Source organism: Lipomyces tetrasporus (genome assembly GCF_029532465.1).
Source record: "Lipomyces tetrasporus strain NRRL Y-64009 chromosome Unknown POJ06scaffold_12, whole genome shotgun sequence".
NCBI lineage: Eukaryota > Fungi > Ascomycota > Lipomycetes > Lipomycetales > Lipomycetaceae > Lipomyces > Lipomyces tetrasporus.
Genome location: NW_026611607.1, coordinates 706108 through 722391, shown reverse-complemented (window position 1 = coordinate 722391; position 16284 = coordinate 706108). Strand labels below are relative to the sequence as shown.

The 16284-nt window shown below is 46.7% G+C and overlaps 6 protein-coding genes across 6 annotated transcripts; 2 read left to right on the top strand and 4 right to left on the bottom strand.

Annotated features, from left to right (window-relative positions):
- Positions 1 to 245: 245 nt before the first annotated feature.
- On the bottom strand, positions 246 to 1475 carry POJ06DRAFT_297577 (putative FMN-binding domain-containing protein; the record flags this gene model as incomplete). The annotated part of the gene is made up of 2 exons (XM_056190612.1): positions 881 to 1475; positions 246 to 824 (listed from the first exon to the last, which is right to left on the bottom strand). Exons 1-2 carry the CDS (start codon positions 1016 to 1018, stop codon positions 246 to 248), a joined length of 717 nt encoding a protein of 238 aa, XP_056040648.1. The 5' UTR covers positions 1019 to 1475.
- Positions 1476 to 2070: 595 nt separating this feature from the next.
- On the top strand, positions 2071 to 3235 carry POJ06DRAFT_286663 (copper/iron-regulated glutamine amidotransferase; the record flags this gene model as incomplete). The annotated part of the gene is made up of 3 exons (XM_056190232.1): positions 2071 to 2439; positions 2501 to 2575; positions 2752 to 3235. The coding sequence occupies 3 exons, from the start codon at positions 2071 to 2073 to the stop codon at positions 2920 to 2922; spliced, it is 615 nt and encodes a 204-aa protein (XP_056040647.1). The 3' UTR covers positions 2923 to 3235.
- Positions 3236 to 3668: 433 nt separating this feature from the next.
- Positions 3669 to 5628, bottom strand: POJ06DRAFT_297576 (uncharacterized protein; the record flags this gene model as incomplete). Its single annotated transcript, XM_056190611.1, has 4 exons — positions 5440 to 5628; positions 4762 to 5339; positions 4080 to 4727; positions 3669 to 3982 (listed from the first exon to the last, which is right to left on the bottom strand). The coding sequence occupies exons 1-4, from the start codon at positions 5526 to 5528 to the stop codon at positions 3669 to 3671; spliced, it is 1629 nt and encodes a 542-aa protein (XP_056040646.1). The 5' UTR covers positions 5529 to 5628.
- A 4089-nt stretch (positions 5629 to 9717) lies between these two features.
- On the bottom strand, positions 9718 to 10308 carry POJ06DRAFT_241195 (uncharacterized protein; the record flags this gene model as incomplete). The annotated part of the gene is made up of 1 exon (XM_056186121.1): positions 9718 to 10308. One exon carries the CDS (start codon positions 10306 to 10308, stop codon positions 9718 to 9720), a length of 591 nt encoding a protein of 196 aa, XP_056040645.1.
- A 493-nt stretch (positions 10309 to 10801) lies between these two features.
- Positions 10802 to 12697, bottom strand: POJ06DRAFT_278692 (cytochrome P450; the record flags this gene model as incomplete). Its single annotated transcript, XM_056189754.1, has 6 exons — positions 10802 to 11024; positions 11083 to 11560; positions 11619 to 11796; positions 11857 to 12305; positions 12359 to 12508; positions 12562 to 12697. 6 exons carry the CDS (start codon positions 12695 to 12697, stop codon positions 10814 to 10816), a joined length of 1602 nt encoding a protein of 533 aa, XP_056040644.1. The 3' UTR covers positions 10802 to 10813.
- A 525-nt stretch (positions 12698 to 13222) lies between these two features.
- Positions 13223 to 14895, top strand: POJ06DRAFT_278691 (uncharacterized protein; the record flags this gene model as incomplete). The annotated part of the gene is made up of 2 exons (XM_056189753.1): positions 13223 to 13536; positions 13598 to 14895. The coding sequence occupies exons 1-2, from the start codon at positions 13404 to 13406 to the stop codon at positions 14893 to 14895; spliced, it is 1431 nt and encodes a 476-aa protein (XP_056040643.1). The 5' UTR covers positions 13223 to 13403.
- Between the last annotated feature and the right edge of the window lie 1389 nt (positions 14896 to 16284).

Here is a 16284-nt window from a genome sequence, read left to right as displayed (position 1 = left end):
GAATAAAATGAGATCTATGGAAGAGTGCAAACGTTGTACCTCGTTCGCATCTGTCTTGCGAACATTAATGTACAATGTGGATTATTTATAATAGGTTCACAAAACAGGAGTACATTTTCGATCGGAATTGGGTTGACTGTGATCTCTATGGCTTTATGATCGAATCAGGGCTGCGAGCAGCGAATGACGATTGGACTGGATGAGAAGTGCATTTTCCTGGTCATTCTCGGTTCCCATATTATCACCTATTGCCCTTCCTTGTTCAACGCCTGCTTTTTGAAATCATGCAGCTCTCCACGCGCTTTGACCAAGGCCGAGATGGCCTCGCCAGTCTTATTTCCCAGTCTTGCAAATCCCTTGACAACGCCATCTCGATCGCCAGGCGGCTTCTCCTGGCTCATCTTGAACTTACCTTCGATCTTATTGACCCGAATTTCGATGCCCACAATATTCCTCTTCATGACTTCAATATAACTATCCGGGGCGTCGTTGACCTTCCATGGCTGCGGTTTGTCACCACCGGTATAACCCATGATCGACCTCTCCGTATGCTCGGAAAGATCATGAAGTTGCTTTGCTAGGAATGCGTCGGTCTCGGGGGTTTTGGAATCGTAATAGATAGACAGCTTGCCGTAGATCTGGACCGCAGAATAGTTCCACGTGGGCACAACTTTGCCTGTGTCTGGTTTGGTTTCGACATAAAATTTCGGGGTCACGTAGTGGTCATGCTTGCCATTGAAGAGCACCATGACGTCGTCATCAAACTCCAAAACGTTGCGCGGTTTGCTGTCAACGGCCTCGATCATCGCCTTCACCTGCGGGTTCTGCTTGGCAATATGTGGGGTCCAGCATCGCCGGACTCATCTGGAAGATCGAGCACAAATGGGACCTGACTGCATTGTAGGAAAGCCTGTTGGGACGACTGGATCCCCGTAATCAGGATGCCCAACGGATTTTCGCGAATGAATTGGAGCAACACTGCGGTGTCTGTCTCTGCGTGAACAGCCGGAAGAAACATCTTTGATCAATGAGTCCGGCGTTGAATGAAAAGTGAGATGGAAGGCAGAATGACAATATGATTGGAGATGCGTTATATATACAGGGTTTCATTCTTAGAGCCAATCATATGGAACGAATTCGATGATGAGTCACTTCAAACAACCCCCGTTCTAGAAGCGCATATGTAAATTGCGATCACCGGTACCCACTGTGCTTATACAACGATAGACTGCGCTGTGCGAATGGCGCCCATTCAATAAGTAATACAATGCAGCAGGTACCATGCCGAACGCATAACCTAGTACAGTAGTTAAAGCGGCTCGAGATGCACGTCGAACCCGCTAGAAACCGCGTGTTGCCGAACACTAGTTAACACAACCGATTGCAAGCCAAAAACGCAGAAAATAAAAGGCGGGAAAGTAGGCCCTAACCCCATGCAGTTAGTGTCGTTCTTACGCACCTGATCGGGTATAGTGGTATAGCGCGTGCTAAACAGCATCACTTACATATTAATGACATGTCGCGGCTCTTGATCAAGCTCTTTGGTCTAGTCTTGAAGGGTCTGAGGCTAAGGGTAAGGGTCACAAGTGGATAGTAGGCGATCGTTTTGCAGTAACTTAGTATATTTGTGTTTATTTCTGTTTTTCTTGCCTTGTCCACAAAAAAAAAAAAATTGAAGAAAAGAAGGAAGGATCCCTCTATATAGATATATATGTATAGAAAGACAAAATGGAAAAGAAGAAAAGACGAAGGAAATGCTGCCAACACGCGGTGACTATTCGCCGACGAGAATATCGCTCCCGAGCACCAGATTTGGCAGACTCAGCTCGAGACAGCTTACAGGCAATAGTCCGCAGCTGCAATGAGACTAGCAACCTCACTTCCTGTGCTATCGTTTCCGTAGGGTATATGGTGGAGTCAGGCGGTGTGTCTAAAATTGGAGGCAAAAGTTTTCGGTGTGACTGAGATATGAAAACCGCCAATATATGTAGGTAGAAGCCTCTTCTCTACCTGGAATGACCGACAACATCTTCTGTACACCGCGACAAACCTGTTCAAACCTGCGGAAATATGGACTCTACAACAGCTCTACAAATCGCTGTACTCATCAACAGCCCGTCCTTCAATGAGTTCTGTCACGCCGTGAGGCAATCATTCAGCGATGCCTTCCGCATTGTTGCTCCCGCGGCTCAAGTCGACTTCTACGATCCTGTTGTCGAGGGCTACTTTCCTAGGCCTCAGGACTGTGACCTGATTGTACTCAGTGGAGGCAAAGCAGACGCATCCTCATCGGAGCCCTGGGTGCTAAAGTTGTTGGACTTTGTCCGGGTTGCCGCACGAGACTCCCCGAGGACCCAAATTATGGGCATTTGCTTTGGTCATCAGACCGTAGCTAGAGCATTCGGAGGAGAGGTCGCAGCTGTTTCTACTGGTCCAATTGTAATGCTCACCCTGTTATTGACCTGGATGTATATGACGTATTGGCTAATTGCATGCACAGGCGGCTATTCAGGATGTCAATTTGACCGAAGTTGGCAAGAAATTTTTCCCTTTTGCTGCCAATAGTGGGTATTATGTTAGTCTCTTATCCCTCTTTTTCTCTTTCTCTTCCCCTTTCTCCATCATTAATGACATAGTAGAGAGCGCCCGAATTCCATGTTCGCGAAGTAGTCAAGCCGGCCCTGATTCCTCCACTTGGCGGAGCGCCATGAGTGTTTCTTGAATGAGGAGAATACAATCATCTCCTTTCAGGTCCATCCTGAATTTCAGAATGACCTTGTTAAGAAGCTGCTCTTGGAAGAAGACGATGTCTACAATGGAAACTCATCGAGGCAGCAACTGGAGCTGGAGGTCCGGAAGTTGGATCAGTCAATGGATGGAATTGACTTGTTGAGACGCGTTATTCAATGGGTGAAGGAGTAATTGCAACTTCTTTTGGCAGATATGAAGGTTATAAATCGATTCGAAACGTAGAGGATAGATATTATGTTTCATACTTGGACTTGCTTCGGATATGCAATACTCTGTTAGGACTCAGATATCACCCTAGACCGGGAACGTTCCTCTCGTAGTAATCGATGAACGCGTGGAGCACGGCATCGATAAACACTGGGAAAATCACGGTGAGCCCAGAATTTAATGCCTTGGATCAAAGAATGACAAGAGTACAATATTATTCTTAAAACCAGTCAATCCGACAAATGAGCTCGTGCAACCCCGAGATGCAAAAATAAAAACCGTTTCAGGGCGCCAAGTCCATGTTCGAGGTAGCATTAAGGGGAACCATAAACCCCTGAAACTTGTTCTTGAGGTCATCGGCAGAGGTAAGCCGTTCACTCTCGACGGCAAACCTCGAGGCCATGCCAGCGAAGTCGCCATCGGCGGCTATGTGACTTTCACTACGGCGAGAGCGGAGCGCCGTGGAGATCGTGGAGGAAGACGAGCGACGGTGGTGTGGTGTTGGAAGGAACCGCACTGAGACAGACGAAGACACGCGCCGCGAAGTAGGCTGAGAAATGGTCGAATATTAAAATCCGCGAGAGATTGGGGAAAAGGACTTGCAGAATTTGGTGGAGACGAATGCGGGCAATATATCGGTGACTACAGATCGGCAAATCCCAAAGCGTGTCGAGTAAGGTGATCGTAAATTCTGGCAATATCATGTCTTTTCAGTCTCTAACAATGGATATATATTCTGTGTATAGATCCCCCGAAATCCTCCATTTCCCATGAATCAATAAAGTGCTAATTGATTGGCTGCTGTACGAACTCACTTTGGGAGTCCCGCCCCCGTCATCAATGGAAAGCGACACTCCAAACACGTCTCCACCTATCTGCCTCTGGCGGTTAATTCCTTTAACAATTCCGACTGTCTGGTAAACTGGAAAGCTCCCCTCCTCTGTAGGCTGCATTTCTTCAAGGTCTATCAGCCACTGTTCAATACACAAGCCCAAGATCAAATCCTGGCACCGAAGTAGGGCCGCTAGGAGCAAGCCCGAGATTTCTGCAGATAGATATCCGTGGATTAGTTCCCTGCACTACCCCTAGAAGTAATCGTATCCAGGGGCGTGCTTCATCACATTCATGCCCGATGTACTGAGGATCACGGGCCCGGAGAAGATGCAAGAATCCAACGCATTGCATGATACGAGAAACTGCATAATATGCATAGTTGAGGGCTGCATCTTGCGATTGAAATAAGACTGGCTCGATCGGGGCATGTGCTTGCCGGTCACCGCTCGAGAGGCCAATATCTAGAGGTCGTTCTGAAGGCGGGAGATGTGCAAACCAGTTATCCAGTTTCTTGGTCTCTTCTGCGAGTAGTGTGCAGTATTTCTCAATCTCTTCTTCATCTGGCCAGTTACTCCTTTCGGTCCCAGGCCCAGAGTTCTTTGCGTTTTGACAGTCCCAATGCCTAAGTGTTGCCTTGAAGTTGAGTTGGTGCGACTCGCACAAAATACTCAATACTGCTACCCGCCGTTCATGAAGATGTTCAAAACTCTCTTGGAGACCTCGGGGAAGAAGCACTGATCTCTGCTGCAATTGTACTTCCAGTGAGCTGAAATACGTTCGTGCCCACCACACTTGAAACCGGCATTGCATCCAGGCGACGAGGAGAGCTTTGGAAGGCGGGTCACTCCTCGTCCGCTTGCCGAGCTCCACGCCTAAAATTGTCGCCAAACCCGGGACATGGCAATTAAAACCATCAAAGTTGCCCATGGATGATTCTATATAGGCAAACAGAACGATGGTTGCCAATACCCTTGTAACATTTTTGATAGTCTTGAGGGCGGAGCCGAGCGAATGATTTTATAGCGCTTGAATAATAGTGCATACTCCTCGTTTGATGCGTGATGTTCGGGCGAAACGTACAAGAACGGGCCATCAAAGTTGGCGCTAAATGCTCCGTCTGCATGCGGCCGAAATTGCATGAAGATAATGTGAGAATAGCCGCTTTCAGTGCTGGGAAGTCATCAACAAACTGCGAAGCTGCGCGGAACGTCGGGTGCAATGCTGGTAGACAGTAATCCTCCCAGTATGTGGAATAGAATATGTCCATATCCAAGCGCTGTAACGATTTCATGAGGCTTAAACATGGCATGCGGTGGCGAGTAATCATGGGTGCTACCAAGAAGTTCTCCCCGCTGAGTGAATGAGATTGGCAGCTAGGTTCTATATCGTTCCCAACATTGATTTGCGATGCATTTAAGCTTACCGCATCAATAGATAGCTGTCGATCGGCAGCACCACTCTGATCATTTTCCACTCGAGGGCCCCGTGGCCCAGTCACCGCGCGAAATTTGAACTCTGGCCTGACGCTCTCACAGACTCTTCCGAGTCTAGCGCATGTCCCGCATATCGGCTTCCGCTCATCACACTAGCTAATGTGTTAATTGGACAATTCATAAGAAGGTCAATGGACGATGATTTGCGACAAACCTTTGTGCGCCTTTGGCGACAACTTTTGCACCATTGCGCGAGCGGACGATGTCCGTTTTCTTGGGACGTTCAGGGACAGGCGGATACATTTAGGACCATCAAAGAGATGAGACTATTGTTACCTTTATTCTCTGAGTCAGATACTGAGCACAGTGTATCATCAAATTGAGTCAGGATAATTGGTTGAATGGAGCGCCAACGTGACCCCAGTCGGGAACGACTGCCACTATGACTTTGCATAGTAATGAGCCGCGGGGGCTAGGGTAAAAGTCGCACTTTGGTCAGGGTGGGGCGGTCAGTATACAAACAGAGGTGCGACTTTAGAGTTTGGTCTTTGAGCGCAATTGTGGTGCCAAAAGCCCAGGTGCAAGCTTTTCTTGAAAACATCACCCAAAAATTTAGTTCGTGAAATTAAATAAAAATTGGACCGTCGGAATCAGAAAATCAGTCGCTTCGGATGATATAGTTATTTCCTATTTGTTATGACGAGGCAGCGACACAGTGAGCGACTACAACTGCTACGTGGATGGGTCAGGTTAGGGCTTTGGTCAGATCACGAGGACAGCGTGGGTGACCAATGAGGTCAGGTTCAGGGTATGTTTCAAGATGGATTGACTTGGGTTAGCGTTTTGTCAGCGACAAAATGCCCAACTACTTATTAAAGTTTAACCTGCCCAGGGGGGGCACAGGGTCCAGGGGTTAAGTCAGGTTCCCGGCAAGCGCGACTCGACTCATTTTGCATAAAACAAAATAAATTAAAATAAAATGTAAGTGGGCAGCAGCATCCTCAATGCAAATACACTCATTTCTATAGAGGAGTGATAGAGCCAATTCATATCTGTTCTTCATGATTCAATCAAATGCCGGAAAAACAGACTGAACGAACACGAAGGCACATTGGAACGCACCCACGCTGCCCTGGGCCCCTACCACTTGAAACCGTCGCGAATCAACATCAGCATTCTTATGGTATCGCCCTTCAACGAATGTCTGCGAATACCTAAGACAAGCCGCTCTACAGCAACTTCAGAGGCAGGAATCGCCAGATAATCCCTGGCTGCTGCTGCCATCTGTGGATACTCGTCCTAGTGTATCCGCCACCAATTACAGAGCCAATTTTGACCTGTGGCATCTGCAACACTGATCGGAGGGGTCTCGAAGTACCTATCAATATCCGAGACAAGAGACTAATCTCCCAGTTGCAGCTTCTTCAGCATTCTAGATTCCACATCATTATGCTCCGTAGAATACTGTTGTGGTGCAGTTGAATAATGCTCCGCACAGCTAGTCTCATATCTTTGATGGAGGTTCGTGCTGATAGTTTCCAAAATCATGGTGCCTGCATTGCGATCTTGTAATTCCCGCGAGATTAACTTGCCTTTGACTCTGGGATCCAAGACAAATGCAGTGTAATATGTGTCGCAGTCGTCCATTATGGAATAGTACTTTTCGTACTTCTTCATGCCATTCTTTACGGCGGTTGCAATGTCTTGATCCAGTCTTGTGAAGTCACCATTGCGTTCACTCGCGTCAACTCGTGTAGTTCATAGTAAATCGGGACGGCAAGACTGATTTGTGGATTCCCTTTCGAAACGAAGGACGTAAACTCATTGAACTTGTTGAGTACTAGGTGGCTCTGCTCGAGACGCGACCATTCTTCAACAGAAAGGGTGGAAGTTCCTTCTGAAGATCTACGAACTTATTTATTTGTTGTTTCGATTTCAAGCCATCATCGATCATTCGGAATGTTGAATTCCATCTGGTAGCAAAACGACGGCTTACTGCTTACACGCTGCTTACTGCTTGCACGCTCTGTTGATCCGTGTCACACGTTTCTGGATGATGACGAATAAATGAATCTGGATGAGTTAATGATGCCAACGGCACAAGACATTTCCGTTGGTAGGTGAGCCCGAGCCCAATTTGTACGGGCCACTTCCAATTGTCAGTGACGATATCGTATCGGCAGTCGTCAGACGATGCCGATTGACGATATGGAAAAATAGTGCCAATATCGTATCGTCAACAGCCCATTTAGCCCAAACCTTGCCGATATCGGATTGTGAACAGCCTAGAACCCGGTGTGTTTGCCGAGGTACATCTGCACCAGGGCCTGCTCCCAAGACGTTGCCGGCCGAAACCTCAATGAGCGAAAGGTACTCATTCCCCCTTGCCTCCCTGGTCATGACCACGTTAGACGGCACTGTGGTGGGCGTGCACGGGTGATGATAATGCGGATCAGGATCCAGTCATTAATGGCGGAGTTATGAGCTGCACGGATGGCGGCCGCGATGCCGAACGCGATGGAGGGCGTGATGAAAAAGGAAGTATACAAGCCAAAAAAATTTCATGTTAGAAAGGGAAAGGACAGGTGTCGGCGTCGGTGGTCTATTGTCATAAAAATATTGCCCAATACCTTGAGTGACGAGATGTGCTTGCCAGTGAGCAGCCTGGATGATGAGCTTCTGGCATGGAATATTCAAGCCGGAAATTAAGAAGATGATTGCCACAGGGCCGTACTCTATCGAGATGTCAGCCCGGATGTGACCATGATTTTTGGCCACGCTGGGAAACTTGTATGCTAGGGCGACGAACACGCCCATGCCGATGATGAACCATTCGGAGATAAGAAAGTTGACGATGTTGAGAAAGCACAGGGATTTGCGTCTCTCGTTATCATCCATGCCGCAAGAGTATGAAACAGACGAGGAAAATAAAAAGGTAAATGTGAAATTAAAGCAGAAAAGGTAAATAAAAAGAAAGTAAAAAGTACAAATAGAAGAAAAGTCGGGATTTTTTTTCCCCCCACTGTGGTCGAGTCGGTCGGCCCGATGGTCGTCTCGACGGTGTATCTAGGGAAGTTTCGCATCGAATTTACGCGGTAAATTTGCGCGAAATTTACGCTAATTCGCCTTATTCGGCGTAAACTTTAATGCCAAATTTACGCTCCTTCTAAGGTTAGGGTAAGAGACGTATAGTGCGGGATGACGACTGAGGTTGGGCTTGAACTTTTTGGTGGGACTTCATTATCGTAGCCATCATTGAGAACGAGATAGTCTTGGAAACTCCCTCGAACTTCCATTAGACTAATTATACTGGGAAGTAAAGCAATACAAAGTGTTTTCACAGAAGTGAGAGTTACTAGAAGACTGTGGAGAAGACTGCGGGGCCAGGAAGTATCTCAGAGTCTAGCATGTATAGGAAGCCTGCTAACTAATTTAGACAATATCATGTGATTTGGTGGCCGCCGTATCTGCACAGATACGAATATCGGCGACCTCATCCCTATTATTAGAATACGAATATCGAATATTATTCTACGAATTTTCCAGGGTCGAATAGCGAATACGAACGTGGCGAACAACTGCCGATATTCGTATTTGCAACAGCCTTATATGTAATTGTGGGAGATGTAAGGAAACCGAAGACGTTCAGCTTAGTGAAAAGGATGATTGATGACGCCAGGGATGGAGGACAGGATCGTCGAACCACTGTCCAAAAAACTCTTGTCGAGATTATATTTAACGTGATCGGCAAGCAAGTGGATCGTCCCAGCAAGCGGATCGGTCGAAATTCCATACAAAGTAGCGATTTTTAAACCTCTAAAACTAGGCGAATCTTTCTTAATTACGCTCAATTTAGAGAATAGAGTAGCTAGACATCGACGACTTACATCATCGCTTTGGAAAACGATTGATGTTTATATTGATGGTACTGAAATCCTGTAAACCCCTGAAACCCTTTAGCCGTAATTTAAGATACCTGGGTAATTAATAAGATTAGCTCTAAAAAAGAGGCTTGATAATGATTTATAGTCCATTATTTATAAAATTTAAAATTTTAGGAATAACTGCTAGCGTGGCTAAAATATTGATGTTTAAAAATCGCTAGCTTGTATGGAATTTCGACCGATCCGCTCGCTGGGACGATCCACTCGCTTGCCGATCACGTTAGTGTCAATTGCAGCACACTAGGTTTCTGGATACTCTCCAAAAATCTCTTGGCGAGATTATATTTAGTGTCAATTGCGACACACTAGAGTTCAGGATTGAATACATCGCAGAGAAGACTACAGAAGGAAGTCAAAAAGATATTTATTGAAGTAAAATTCCAAAATATCATTGAACTTTCCAATGACCGCATGTCGTCGCCTGCATATCGTCGACGTAAATCAATCACCGCAACCATCTCTTTTGTTAAAAATGAAGGAAGAAAAAACGTTCAAAGGAAAAAGAAAAGTGAAAAATGAAACCACCTGCATAACACTAATCAGTCGGACTAGACATTTCCGTATTGCGTCTCAGTGATCGCAGCTTTTGGAGATGGGCTCACCCAAACGTCATCAGAGAAAACGGCGGGTTCCCGGCGTGAGCGGTTAACCATCAGCTGAAATACATCCAACTTTTGATAGCCACCAAGCACGTCGTGATACTGTTTACCCTCAATGCAATCATCAAGATCCATATCCGCATACAACACACCTTCCTCTGTCTGCAAACAATCCTTGACTTTATGCTCCCCGGTTTGCGAAGAAACAATAAAAGATGGAAAAGGCGCCCCAGTGGGATTCAAGAACATGGTAACCCCGCGGGGAGAGCGTTGGAGACTATCAGTAACCACGTCGGGAGCATAGGACTTAGCGGCAATCGTCTCAATGGCGTGCTGATCAAGGAACCTAGCGCACGGGACACCAAAGCATTTAGATTCGAAACAGTGAGCGGCAGCTCTTGTCCGATTTGCCGCAACATTATCATAATTGGCCCCACGTCCAACAATGGGCACAGGTAATCCGGCCTTTTTGTTTTCCGAACTTGTGATCCGAGCCAGCACTCGAGTTGGCCACACCATCAAGGGAACGCAAAAGGACATTGCCCTTCCCTTATTCAAAGCCAACATGCAATATTGACCGAGCTACGACGGGGATACCATTTTGTGTGGTCCCGACTCGTATGTCTGCTGGTCTATCGAGCACAGAAATTTCAATTGTCGCCTTCTACGGCCCGAGCCGCAGATATCCACAGCCACCCTCTCCGAGAACGAAACTTCAAGATCAATTTCTATTTCTATCATTGATGGGAATTTGAAATGTAGTTCTAGTGTCGTATCTTACGTTACTGAACAATTGAGTCTCAAGAGCGATTTTTAACATTGGAACTGATCATGTAGAGTGTATATTAAGGATGACCAATTGGATCTAACTGCTGTTGAGATGCCGATATTGATGGCGCTCAGAATACGTGCGTTACATCCACTTAAGTTCATTGAAAGTCGTCGCCGCAGTGTTACACCTGTGCTCCCCCCTTTGAATTACATATGATCCAAAGCCGTCAAAAAGCCGTTCTTCTGGTCAAGTCGAACCACACCTTGACAACGACTATTCGTTGCTCTTGCTTGGCCATCGTTCGCGCGTCTGTGTCCTCACATACAAGTTTACAGGTCGGATGAGCTGGAAGTACGGGTCATAGTCTGACTCCGAATCACCCTCTTTCTCCCAGTGATAGCGATAGACGAGCTTGCACATGAAGATCTTGACCTCAAGAAGTGCAAAGTTGAACCCAATACACATGCGCTGACCCTTTGCGAAGCTAAGAGCGGTGCGTTAGTAGTCTGCAATATTTGGTCAGGGGCTCTTCAGTAGCTTACGGGATATAGGAGGCTTTATGCCTTTGCTTTACCTGCTCCGTGTCCCACCTGTCAGGGTCGAACCTGCTGGGATTCTCCCAGATTGCCGGATTATTGTGAATGTGGTGCAATGCAGGAATGACAACGGTGCCCTTTTTTAGACAATACCCACCGGGTAGGATCATGTCTTGCTGCGCTGTACGACCTGGTTGGTATGATGGGTTATGTCGGCGCTGAATTTCCTTGATAAATTTACCAAGCTCAGGAAGTTCATCGACCTGTTCAGCCGTGATATTGGTCTCATCGGTGATGTCGTTGTCAATGAGTTCTTGCAAGATACGTGCTTGAGTTCCAGGATATGTCACCAGGCCATAGAGGCACCAAGAGAGCAAGGAGGATGTGGTGGTAAACCCAGCGCCTGTTGCAACGATCGTAGCAGAGACAAGATTCTCTTTGGGTAGATGTTCTCCTTTACCGTCTGTCGCTCGAACTAGGTAATCTGCAGTAGTCAGTAACCGTTCCTCGATCTGCCGGGTTCAGGGCGAATAGCCACGTACCAACAACATTCGCCGCTTTCAGAGCTGCATCCTGTAACTCAAGATCTTCCGTTCCACTTGAATTGGCTTCATTAATGGCTTCTTGAATTTGATCAGCCATGAATTGCTGTAAGTTCTTCAAGCGTTTAGGGTCGCCAAATGGTAGATATGAGTACCATTCGCCCCGGCTTGAAATTTTCTAATTTATAGCCAGGACTTCAGCGATGGCAAGAACGATTCTGCTCAGTGGTGCATCTACACTTGTGAAGTGTTGGAGGTCTTTACCAAGCATGATCTTGCCAACAGTCCCGGAGCTGAGTTTCAACATATACTGATATGCATTCCAGGCTTTGTTTCGTTTCTCAAGCTCGTCGAAAACAGAGAAGGCCTCTTCGCAGCAGCTGTTCATTTGTGAAGCGTAGTGATGTACAGCCTTTGGCCCTAATGCTGGAGGTAGAAATTTGTGAACTACCTTCCAGGCTGGATTCGAGGTATCTCCAAGAAAAACACCGGCCTTCTGGTTTTTTATAGGATAGAGAGGGTGGTCAGGCACTATCTCTTTTGAAAAGAACTGTGACTCGGCGAAGCAAATTTGGGCCAGTTCCGGATCGTTCGTCTGACAAACAATTTTCCCTAAGCTGTTCGTCTGGAAAAGAGGGCCCAATCTATCGAAAAGCCGTTGGTTGTTTCCTAAATGATCAGGGAATACTGTACTGGTCAGTTGACGTACGCTGAAACCATGTGCTATTGGTCGTGCTAACCCTCCAAATAGTTTCCGATAAGTGGTAGTCCTGGCGGGCCAGGAACATCACGAAGAGCGTGTCCATCTACCTTAATGGTAATGATGCCCACCGAAGCTTGAATCTCCGACAACGCCAATAAAGGGGTATTGCCAGAGTGAAATGACAGGCCTGCCTCGAATGAGTGATGGTCGCCTTGTTAAGGATCGATAAGGCATTCTCACCTTCCGGTTGAACCACTCCGTAATTCTGCCCAATGCCACGCTGCAGAATGCTGATGTCCTGTACTGTCGAGAGATCAATGTCGAATTTGGGGCCGTTGCCCTCGGCCACATCGAAGGCGAATGTAGTTGTATTCATTTTGAAATCTCGGGCAGTTCAATCAGTGAAAGTTACGGAGCTGAGTACGAAATGAGCAGCGTGTTTAACTCATTCAGAATTAGGAATCTTTTTCTGTGGCTCAAGCAAGACGTCATCAGGTGCACTCGGAACTTAACTTCCGATCGTTTTGCAAGTATAGACTCATAGCCACTACCGAGGCATTGATTACTCAGTTACGACGCTGAGTGTCATCGCGCTCAATCGGCATACGCGTTCAGATCTCTAGCTGTCCAGCGCTTCGGTATAGTGTCACCAAGACGGAGTTGGGACTCATATCCGCACTATCCGCTACGTTCCAGTGATCCAGGATTGAATGAAGATCGCCAATCATTCATATCCTGCAGGTCGGCATCTTCGCGCCTTGCATGCCAAGGAAGACTCCATTTGTGGGACTCCACTTGTGGGACGCTCGTCTCCTGCAAGAGGCGAGAAACCCGAGAGCCGCACAATCGGCCAACAATACGTTAAGCATGAGCTTCACCTCCGAGATGACCCAACAATTAACGCAAGCCGACTACGGTCCATCCCTTGGTGACAGAGTTGTAGTCATAATTTCCCACTCCTAGGCCCCAATCCAAACGACACACTATCAAACTACCTCTTGATTCCCTCTGCTACCTTGAGCAAAGAGATTGCTTTCTGTCCAGTGATTTGGCAAGCATTATCAGGATTTGAAAGATCTGCCATGACGACGTCTTCTGATCGAAAAGAGCTCAAAGCAAAGTGGAAGAACGAAGTGGAAGTCAAGGCAATTGCAATGCAAGAGATCGCGAAACACAAGACGAAGGATGATAACTGGATAATCATTCACGGGAAAGGTGTGCCACAGTCTGTCCGCTTGGTAATGCTCCCACTGATATGAACGGTGTACGATGTCAGCGACTACGGGAAGGATCATCCCGGCGGCCTCGATATTCTACTTGAAGTCGCTGGTACAGATGCCACCAGTGCGTATGAGGACGTTCGGTCACTCTGAAGACGCTGCAGAAATAATGCACAGTTACCTGGTAGGAGTTGTCGAAGGGGCAAGCCCGGAAAGGGGAGGAGCGAGAACAACAAGCTCGCCACAGCTCACGCATGTTATTGTGCGCCGACATGAGCTCGAGCAGTCAGCTCCACAAACGAAGCGTCTCCTCAGCCTTCAGACTGAGCTCGCTGCATTTGCGGTCGGCACTGCTGGGCTCACATATTTCATCAACTCATGTCATCTACTGCCATCACTGACCATTTCTGGATTTCATGCAACGGGGTCGCAAGAAGCTCACGCAGGATTTACACAAGGCTTCTTTACCGCCAGCGCTGCGCTAGGCATTGTTGGCCTGGCTGGCTTACGATACCTATCGAATGCAAGCAAGACAAGATCTTTCAGCTCATACGCTCCCCACTTGCAGAGTGCAAGCCCTGCTGGTGCCACCTTTAAGCCAGCCGGCGTGCTTAATCCATCCGTATACCGGAAATTCACGCTTCAACGCAAGGATGAGCTCTCAGATGGAATATACCGGTTTGTCTTTGATTTGCCGACAAAATACTCAGTCCTTGGACTGCCGATCGGTCAGCACGTGGCCATGAAAGCCATGATAGATGATCACACCGTGGTCAGAAGTTACACCCCTGTTTCCAACAACCGCGACCTCGGCAGATTAGAATTGCTCATTCGAGTTTATTCCAAGGGTTTAATGGGAAACTACCTCAAGAATCTTAAAATCGGCGAAACCGCCGATATCAGGGGTCCTAAAGGTGCAATGAAATATCGCCGAAGCATGTGCAAAGAGATTGGCATGATTGGTGGTGGTACTGGCATTACTCCTCTGTATCAACTCATACGAGCTATATGCGAAGACCCTAAGGACAACACGAAAATCAGCGTGATATATGGCAATCGTTCGGAGTCTGACATTATGCTTCGCGGCAAGCTCGATCATTACGCGCGAGTAAAGCCTCATAAATTCAAAATCTACTACACTCTGGACCAACCTGGGCCAGAATGGACCGGTGGCAAAGGACATGTGACCAAAGACCTACTCAAAGCCAAGATGCCGCAAGTGAGTCCCGACGCGAAGATTCTACTGTGCGGACCCCCTGGAATGGTCAATGCTATGAAGAACAACCTCGTTGAACTTGGATTTGAAGCTCCAGGGGGTGTTAGCAGGATGAGCGACCAGATTTTCTGTTTCTAGGCTTGCCCTCCAACACAGCAGTCTCGGGATCTTTGATTCTAAATATAGATAATACTCCGTTTTCCACCTTAATATGAATGTTTTGGCTAAGACTAAACAATTGTTTCCTGCTTAAGATTGTACGACACCCTCGATTTCAGGAGTATTTGTGTTCTTGGAATACTCTGTTGGCTAGCTACTACTGAAGAGCATACAATCGTTCTTTGCAAGAAATGCGAGTGAAATATCCTGCAAAAGCAATGGCCTATCGTGAAAACGCCTGGTTACGCTAGAAAGAACACCAGTTGCTTATTGGATTAATCAATACTTGCACTCTGGAGTAACTGTAACTAGTTCAATTGAAGCTTTCCACGCTCAAAGCTGTACTTACAACGTGAGCATGGTGATTTGAAAAATGTTCAGGACAAATTAAAGCATTTCTGGAATGCTCAACATGAAAGCATTATGACGGTTACCGCGTAGCAGCAATTTCGACCGAAACAGAGTACTAATATCTCACTTTTTGGTGCTGTTTTAAATCAGATTCATGGTTATGCATTACAAAAGATCCTTCAAGAGAAATCAAAGCTTTCAACTAGAGGTCCTTCCTCCTCGGAACGCAAATGTACTATTGAACGATCATTCGGTCTACCGTGCTACCACAAAATCTGGCTAAGAATACTACTCTTGGCTCAGTTCAACTAGAAGATATCCATCGACATTAGTATCTTCATCGCTCTGATTGATATGCTGTTGAGACATCACATCCATTACCGATTTTGAATCCTTTGGCGGTTCAGGTAGAGGTCGACCACGAGGTGTATTAGGTGGCGGAACTAGACCAACAAATACTCGACGAATTCGTTCTGCTTTTGCAGCGCATTCTAGTTCAGCACAGTGCGAATAATATTCGCACTGTTTTGAATTGCGAATACGAATAACGAATATAGCGGACATCTGCGAATATTCGCATTCGCAACAGCCCTAGAGCTAGATAATTGGAATTAAGAAGGTTATAATAGTTATCACTTTATGTTTCAGAATATATATTACGTAACTGCAGCAAAGTGACTTGCAAATACTAAGAAAATGTAGTGTGGGGCAGGTACACGAGCGCAGCTCGTATAATCAACAAAAGAAGAATGGTGAAGTAGATTTAGTCGGATCCTTTATTATGATCAAATCATATCGAAACCTAGGTGGATGGAAGGTGGGAGTCCAATCGTTCGGGCCAAAGGGATAGCAGAGAGTACATACACTGCCGAAAAGGCTCCTGAGGAGTTGGTATGTGTCGAGGAATCGTAGATTCAGCTCTCCGCCTATAGTATGGGTGACGGGTTTAGGGTTGAGCGAGAATTATCAACCCCTTCTTCTTGCTCCCGATAGCCGTAATGCAGCACCCGTAGCTCA